Source organism: Palaemon carinicauda, chromosome 1, assembly GCF_036898095.1.
Source record: "Palaemon carinicauda isolate YSFRI2023 chromosome 1, ASM3689809v2, whole genome shotgun sequence".
In the NCBI taxonomy this organism is placed as follows: Eukaryota; Metazoa; Arthropoda; class Malacostraca; order Decapoda; family Palaemonidae; genus Palaemon; species Palaemon carinicauda.
In genome coordinates, this window is record NC_090725.1 from 45,899,333 (window position 1) to 45,909,332 (window position 10,000).

Below are 10,000 nucleotides of genomic sequence, written 5' to 3' on the forward strand. Positions count from 1 at the left end.
ATATATATATATATATATATATATATATATATATATATATATATATATATATATATATACATATATATATATATATATATATATATATATATATGTACATTTATATATACATTTATATATATATATATATATATATATAGATATATATATATATATATATATATACATATATATATATATATATATATATATATATATATATATATATATATATATATATATATATATATATATATATATATATATATCTGCAGGGTCTATAGGGATATGAAATTTTTGAAGGATGTTCGATATGGGGCAATATTCTGGATGAAACTCTCTGAAATGGGAATTGCACTTTTTCCTCGAATTTAAAAAAAAAAAAAAAAAAAAAAAAAAAAAAAAAAAAAAAAAAAAAAAAAAAAGACATTCAAGATTCTATACTGGTCTGGATTAAATTCCTGAACTTCCCATGTCATTCCCCTCTGTGCTGAACGTTTTAGATGTTAATGCAATCCATTCCAAATACACTAGTCCATTTCATCATTATTCATCACAATTTTACTTCTGTTTCGCTAATGATATGTCACCCGCACTTACTAATTTGCCAAATTATCTTATGACGCTAATGGACTTTTTGCTACAAACAACAACGTTCCAATTTCATATATTATTTTTCGTCAACATTTTTTTTTCTTTTTAGATGAGCATAGATTCTAATTATCTAAAAATAATGCACAGCCTCTAAGCTACGTTTTGATACCTTTTCCCCTTTTCTGCAATTTCCCAACTTATATTCATACATAAATCCTCTTATATATGTAATTATACTACTAAGATTTTATAATACATTTAAATAATGTATACTCTACCATGTTACTTACCAAAGTCATATTATTGCCAATATTTTCTCTCAACTCTTTTATGGTAAAAGTAATTTATGATTTTATTGATCAAAATCATTTTATAAACACTAAATCCCAAGCAACCTTTAATATCCGTCGATGAATTCTTCTAAATCTGGGCCTTTGTTAACACCTTTCTAAAGGACGTGTAACTTAACCATGGATTTCCGTATATATTTTACTTCGATTCAGTTTTATATAATATACATCAATCTCCTTACCACAGTTGTCTCCACCTTCTATTCTATTGAGACTAAATCTTTTCACGACTTTCATTACTATGGGCTTACACCAATAGCCTGCAAAATGTCTCTGCTCATTGAAATATTTTATCATATGCAAATATTTGTGACATATTTTTCGGGTTTCATTTTCAAACAAGATAGAAAATATTGTTAGTCTTAATTTTATTGAATAGTTCCTATGTAATTTTTATACTTCAATGTCGACTACTATAGTGACTATTTTTTTTTTCATTAAATAATTTTTTGTTTCCTATATTTCTCTTAATTGTCTCGCACAGAAAAGTAATTTGCTTAAATTCCTATCATCAAATTGTAAAGAAAATAACCCCAATCCAGTAAAAATGAAATACCTATACTAATTTTATCGAAACATTTCAATTTGAAACCTCGAGCAAGTTCCTCGGGAAGGTAAACGACAGACTGTCAAGCTAACTCACGTGTGCAATCCCTGGGCTCATCCGTCCTATCAGCGCAGTCGTTCTCTCCATCGCAATAAGCATCGGCCGGGACGCATTCGTAATTCCCACAGGTGAATTCAGAGATCCTGCACCCGGTCGCACCCGCCTCCAGGAATAGCAGGAGGAGAATGAACAATTGGAAAGGGCGCAATTGTTGCAGGAGTAAGCTTTTGTAGTATTGGTGGAGGTTACACTGCTTCGATATTAGTACTGCAGAGGGTTGAAGATGACGACAGGTGTCTCGCTTGGGATAAAATGGTTCTCGTTGCAGATCCCTGAGCTCTCTTCTACTGGTTATGGGAGAGGTTTTGGTGATGGTGGTGATGGCGTTGGTTGAGGTGATGGTGGATGGTGAGGGGGATGAGTTGTTGAACTTCATTGGAGATGACCTGCAAAAGAGAGAAGGAAATAATATAATGCAGTTTCTTGATACAGGTCTAGGGTACAAGGTTTTAAAAGCAGAAAAAATATTGCAAAATATTACCTTATTACCTTCCTATACAGTTTAAAAAATCATATAAAAATATTTTACGATTTTAAAATTTTATAGTTTTAGCAGTTCTCATTTAATTAGCCCTTTAATTTGAATTCAAGATGTATCAAAGGAATGTCATTTGAACTGATATAGAGCTTATATGATTGGAGACAATGTTTACATCTAAATATGTTTGTAAAATTTCACTGAAAGTGTAGATCTATGACACATTAATTACATATTAAAATCAAGTAGGATAATCTATCACACATTACCTCTATGTTTCTCTCTCACATGCACATTATATATATATATATATATATATATATATATATATATATATATATATATATATATATATATATATATATATATATATATTAACACACACACAGTATTAACGGCGATTATGTAAGCTTGGCATAAGTCAGTTTCAACTTTACGTAATTTCTCATTGAATACTAACTGGAAAAATTTCATCTTTCATCAATCTTGTTAACTCCTAGCTTAAATCAGACTCAATGTTAAAGTACATTGAAAAGATTGGATCTTTTCTTATTTTTGTTATGAAATAAGTAAATAGATTTACATTCATTATGAAAATATGAATCAAATGTATTACAATTAACCCCTATGTATGAATCAAGTTATTGTTTGTTTCCTCTCGAAGGCTTTTATGTATTTCTAAGGAAAAGAAAATTATACCCAAATACAAAGCAGCTAATGAAAGAGTAATTTTAATGTCAAGGGGAAAACATTGCTAGCACATTAAAGCTGAAGCTATTAGTAGTGTATTATGCCCATAATCTTGGGAACCTCAAAAACTTCTCTAAGTCTAATCTTTCCTTAATTTGGATGGCTAGTCAGAAGACATTGATCACCATCGACTTTTTGGAAGAATGATTTTATGACTCTTTTATAACAGTAGTGAAGAAGTATCGCTGGGTCAAGAAACATAAGATAAAAATGTAAAGACAAATGCCCCTCTTATAACTAACAATTTAATAATATGAACATAAAGGCGAAAGCTGTTTTTTTTTTTTCCAGCGTTACATATTACGGCATACATTAAACGAGGCAATTGATGCTACTTAGACAGATGACGTTATAAATATTTGTAGTTCTGGAAGCCTTACAATATTTACCGCGCAGTTTTATGTATGAGCAAATCTAAAAGGCATGTAATAATTACCCAGCAGTTTTGGTATAAACACTTTTGGAAGATATTTAATATTTACTGAGCAGTTCCCTGTGGAATTGTATTTTGAAAAATAAGCTATGCCCTCAGTTTCATATATATATATATATATATATATATATATATATATATATATATATATATATATATATATATATATATATATATATAATAAAATCGTTAACAGGGGCAAAAATTTTGACGAGATTTGTACCCAAATATTAAATATGCCGTAAGTATGATGTATGGCATATATCCTATGTTCAACCTTGATTCATATTTGTAATATATATATCGAAAATATGAGGGAAAGGTTCAGTTTCGTAATAATATGGCTGAAGGTATAATATCATAGAACATCATTTAGTTAGATTTTGGTAGGACGAGAAGTTCAGCCGAAATTTGAGTTTGCCTCTGAAAATTAATAATAATAATAATAATAATAATAATAATAATAATAATAATAATAATAATAATAATAATAATAATAATAATAATAATAATAATAATAATATTCTCTTCTGAAAGACAGGGCAAAGAACAGGTAATTTAATTCCAAGCCCAACAACCCCTTCAGCCATCAGAGATCATTCGCATAACAAAATTCAGCCTTTGTCCAGAGAGAACTCCTCCATTTCCGGAACTACAAGTGATGTCGTAGACTTAACAATAATGGAGGTCATTTTCCCGCACCAACAAACACCAAACCTGGCTAGGATATCGTACCGTAAATTTTACCTCTATTTTATTTATTTTGCTTCAAGTTTACCGGTCAGTCTCTTTATATATTTTACATTATGTTTTATATGTGTATACATACACACAGACACACACGCTCACATACAGACGCACAGAGGCACATACAGACGCACAGAGGCACATACAGACACACAGAGGCACACACACATTTTTATATATATATATATATATATATATATATATATATATATATATATATATATATATATATATATATATATATATATCACCATCATCATCATCATCGTAATCATCATCATGAAACGTTACTAGTCCACTTGGGAACAAAGGCTTCAACCATGTCCTTCCACTGGCGTCTGTTTATTGTCTTTCTGTGCTAGTCCGCACCCGCAAACTCTAGCAGTTCGTCAGTTCATCGATTTTCCTTTCTTCCCTTGCTTCTTTTACAATCACTATGAACCGATCATGTTATTCTTAATGTCCATCTATTGTGTTTCATTCTCATTATATGTCCTGCATATGTCCAATTATCTTCCTTATATATTGGTAGAATATCCTCTACTTAGGTTGCTCTCGTCACCTTATTATTTTTTTTCTTAGTGTTATTCCTATTTTTATTCTTTCTATAGGTCTTTGAGTTGTAACTAGTTCATGTTCTAAGGCGTTAGTAAGGCCCTAAGTTTCTGATGCATAAGGTAATACTGGTAGCATCATCTCATTAAATACTTTTGCTTTCAGTGGAAGTGGCATTTTACTTTTCATAAAATCATTATGTTCACCAAATGCTCTTCATGACTTGCTTATCCTTCTTTTTAATTTCGGACTCATGTCCTGGGGAAGCTCTCATTGTCTGTCCTAGGTATGTATAACCATTAACAATCTGTAGGCGATGGGTCATAACTCTTATTTGTTGTCTGAGTTCTAATTTAACATTATCTTAGACTTACTCATATTCATGTTAAATCCTACATTCCTGCATTCTCTATTCCAAACTTCTATCATTTCTTGTAATTCCCCCTATGATTCACTAAACACGACTATGTCACCCATAAATCTTAAGTTGCTAATAAATTTCCCTTTAATATTAATTTCTAAATTTTCTCAATTTAAATTCTTCAAAACTTTTTTTTTTATTTTTTTTTTTAGGGATGCTGTGAGTAAATTAGGAGAGATGGGGTCTCCTTTTAAAACTCCTTTCGGAATTTTCTCACTATATGTGGATTTAGGACTTTTGTACTTTTTTTTTTAGATATCTCAAAGTGTTCTAACATGATATTCTTATGAAGAAATCATACTTGGGCGTATGATACGGCCATGGCGATGAGGTAAGATGTTGATTTAGAAAAATTTCTAGTAAATCGCCATACATCCCCCATTCATCCTGGGTGTGTTTTGCGCCAAAACCCACGGACCGAGATGAGTGTCGTCGCATGTGCAATACATCCTGGGTTTCCACACGCCGTCGCAACACTGGCGGAGCGAATGAAACCTAATGCATTTTTTCCACAATGTGTGATGATAGCATTGCACCTGCGATACAATACGTCTCTTTATCCTTGATCTGTTTCGCTGTTATGTCTAACCCAATCGCCTCTCAAAACTATATATGCGATATATTTCCCTATGAGAGAGAGAGAGAGAGAGAGAGAGAGAGAGAGAGAGAGAGAGAGATCATTGAAGTGGATTGACGACATAGAAGAACATAAGCAATTAAGTAGGTCAAATACTCTTGTGCAGGTATGACTTGAGAGAAAGAGAGAGAGAGAGAGAGAGAGAGATATGACTTTGTCATATTCGAAATAAAATACAATGCCTGAACATCGTAACAAATGAAATATCTCTGGGCGGAAACAGAATTTCATTGTAACGATATAAAATGCTCGAGTAGATGGGTGGAAAACTTTTTATATACGGGAGTCCTCAGGATGAGCCATGTCATGATCCGTAGCGCATGTATTACGCGTACATAATGATAACAACCGCAAAGTACCTGACCAATTGAGATATCACAACTTACCCACGGCGATGTATGCCACGTTATCCTAAATTTCTAAAAGTATGTGCTGATATACTGACTGAAATTACCTATGATCCTCAAATCTCCGGGATATTTCCATATATCCTCTGATCATAGAGGTGTATCGCCCAAGTGCTATCCCAGCTTTATATTCATTATTTTTTAGGGCTTTTATTACTGATGAGGTTTTGACATAGTTTATAATTGCCAAACAAGGTGGTTGGTCATACTCAGTCGGTTTTTCCTTTGGTTGGTAATTACATGATATTCAGTTGTTGAATACCCACTTGTAAAGCTTGACTGCTCTCATGGATTATTAAAGTCGAGCTGTCTTTCTATTCTGTCTAATATAATCTTTATAAATACTTTATATACTATGATGAATATATTTATATATATATATATATATATATATATATATATATATATATATATATATATATATATATATATTTATATATATATATATATATATATATATATATATATATATATATATTCAAATAAGCCATATATATTTTTGATATATTAATGTCTGGATTCTCTTAACGACCTCGGGATCAGAGCCCCAGGCGAAATCACACAAAGACAAGAGCTTGGCTCCGGCCGGGAATCGAACCCTGGTCGGCAAGCTTGTACAGACAGTGACATGCTGCCGACCAGGGTTCGATTCCCCACCGGAGCTAAGCTCTTGTCTTTGTGTGATTTCGCCTGGGGCTCTGATCCCGAGGTCGTTATGAGAATCCAGACATTAATGTATCAAAAATATATATGGCTTATTTGAATATGAAAAACACGTAAAAATGTGCAACATTTATCATATACATATATATATATATATATATATATATATATATATATATATATATATATATATATATATATATATATATATATCATATATGTATATACACACACACACACACACATATATATATATATATATATATATATATATATATATATATATATATATATATATATATGTGTGTGTGTGTGTGTGTGTGTGTGTGTGTGTTTGTCTCTGAGTATCTATTTAAATATGAGTGTGCATTTCTGTCATAAATCTGGGACCATTTTCATTTTTCCCAGAAAATTTGTGTTGGTCTATAATGCGATGATTAATATCTTTACAATACGATATAGAGAAACACTAGGAAGAAAGTTGCACAATTATTTGATTATATTTCATATATGTTATTATGGTTTTATCAGTAGTAGTAGTAGTAGTAGTAGTAGTAGTAGTAGTAGTAGTATTAGTAGTAGTAGTATCGGAATTGTCCATGCAATACTAATATCTAAATATTTACCGTTTAAATTTAATATTTTCCCGATATTTGGAAAACATAAAACTACCATGAATGATATTGACATTTCTCTCAATATGTGTATCTCATCTATTTTTCAAGAAGAAAATAGATAAGATATTTTGAAGGAAAGGTAAGAAAAATATTTTGGCACGCTAACACATTTCAATATAATTTAATGTAACTGCTCGAGATACAGAGAAAACGGGTGAAATAAACTTCCAATGTTTTCTTGTCCAGCTGATGTGAAGGAGGTAATTCCAATATATAGCTGGAGTTTTTTTTTTTGTTTTTTTTCACTGCCGCTGGACGAAACGAAGACTGGAGACAATATCGGAGACTGGGGAAAAAAGAGCGGAAAAAAGAAAAAAGAAGAGTGTAAACAATTCTAGCATGAGAGACCAAGAACTTGCAATATGTTACCTTGAACATACTGGTTGATTCACCACCATTTCTCTCTCTCTCTCTCTCTCTCTCTCTCTCTCTCTTACCTTGAAAATACTGTTTAACCCTCTCTCTCTCTCTCTCTCTCTCTCTCTCTCTCTCTCTCTCTCTCTCTCTCTCTCTCTCCGTTCATCCTCTTACCTAAGAGCATAAGCAAACCTTTCCTCCGAGGCTCTTATTCTCACTCGGTTCCCAAACAACAAACAAAACTCGGTAGTTCTCCTTTCTTTAACCTAGATTCCCTTACCACGCTTCTTCCTGTGTGCTACAAATCTACAACCGGCCCCACCAACCCCGGCCCTTTGGACCACCCACCCATCCTAATACCCATTTGCGCTCCGGAGTCTGTATCGAGCGGTCGTTGTGTTCTTCTCCCGGCTTCCTGAGGTCTTCCATCCTGTATTCCAGCCTGATTCTTGTGATGCTAACGTAAACGCCTTTGTTATCCCTCTCTCTTTTGAAGATGTTCTCTGTTATAAGGCCTCACCTTGGGGTTTCTCCTTTTTTTTTTCTAAAGGACGAGGGTTAGAGGTTGAGTAATGAGGTGTACCTAATGATAATATTTCACTGAAATCAATATTTCATCACTCCTTTTTCATGTACATCGGCACATGTACACTAGAGTGCATGTGGGAGCGTGCTTATACAGTTCCCAATATATATATATATATATATATATATATATATATATATATGTATATATATATATATATATATATATATATATATATATATATATATATATATATATATATATATATATATAACTCTCGGTATGCTATCCCTAGTAAGACTTGCATTACAGCACAAACGTTATAAGACAAATAAACGTTTCATATGACCCTCCTATATTCTCTGCCAGCGTGTATTAACATAGCATTGACTTTCAGGTTTACCTATAGGATATATAAAATATCATACCATTGTTTGATTGCTCTACATATAAATTTAAGTCTTGTTCATTTTTTTCATTTAGGCATGAAGTCTATGACTAGATGCGGCAATAGCATTCTGATCTATCTTTTGAAATCTGCTAATCCCTTTTTAAACATAAGCTCCTTTCGCTAATGCCTTCTGCTTCTGTGTATATTTCCCCTTTCTTCTCATTGGCTCCTTTAATTTCCTACTTTTAATGTGCATTGACTGTAACTCATTCAAAGTTCTAATTTCATCGCTACTGAAACTAAAAGCTTTATATTTTTGAGCTACGTTTGTGGCCGAATAATGATGATATATCCCTGCGATGATCGTCATATAGAAAATTTAATTATCTATTTTTAGTTTGAAAGTGAATGGGCAATATTTAACAACACTTTAGAACTCAAAATCTGAAGGGTAGCGTCAGAAAAAAAATATAATTCCAGTCTGGAATCTGAGTTTGCAATGTCGTTAAAATGAAATTGAACCCGGGCAAAGGAAACGGAACCATGATATATTTGCTTCAGAATTTGAAATGGTACCAAACTTTCTTCGAAGATGGGTTAGTAAATATTATACATTCATATTCATATTTTTATATTTCACTTACATCCGTCATGATAAGTTGCCTACCCTATATTAAGAATAGATATTTACCCATTTTATCAAGAAATATTATTGCCAAAATATACTGTAGGTTGGGAATAAAATTAACTCTATTTTCAGTTTTTAACTTTACAATTCAAGTAGCAAACATATGATAACTTGCTATATCGTGAATAATATAAGAAAATATGAAAGTTAGGGTTATGTATTATAAAAGTGTATATTCTAATCTTTTAGTGTAAGGTATATTCTATAATTACCACTTCTATATATCTGCATCACTCATGTCACCACTTTCAAAAGGACGACTGAATGAATGAATTATATTAAGCTCTCTGGAATCGTGAAATTTGAAAACGAGGAAAAAGTATAAGTAAGAGATATCTATACTAATAAAGCTGGTGATTATCTGTGCGTGCGTGTTTTCTATAAAAAAAAAAAAAATTGTAAATGGAACTTACAGAATATCTAATGATCGTCTTATGTAATTTTTAACGACAAATCTAAGGCCGATATTTCCCAATTGACTAAGATCCACCTTGGGGGTCTAGGGGCCCTATAATTACAGACCCCCCTAAAACTGTATTCCATGAAATCGGTCATGCTGATGTCCTAGACTTTTCAACTTTTTAATAATAATAATAATGCACTAAACTTATTCTTTTTATAATACATGTATTTTCACTAGGAGAGGTATCCGGCTTTGCCCCGGTATATTTACCTTTAGA

General features: G+C 31.9%; 1 protein-coding gene across 3 annotated transcripts in view; it reads right to left on the reverse strand.

Annotated features, from left to right (window-relative positions):
* LOC137647940 (uncharacterized) overlaps positions 1-10,000 on the reverse strand; it is a 292,234-nt gene that overhangs the window by 47,504 nt on the left and 234,730 nt on the right. For all 3 annotated transcript variants that reach the window (XM_068380897.1, XM_068380890.1, XM_068380903.1), the window contains exon 3: positions 1,567-1,976. In XM_068380897.1, the coding sequence (XP_068236998.1) occupies positions 1,567-1,966 (400 nt within the window). In that variant the 5' untranslated portion in view covers positions 1,967-1,976. The remainder of the gene's footprint in view (positions 1-1,566; positions 1,977-10,000) is intronic.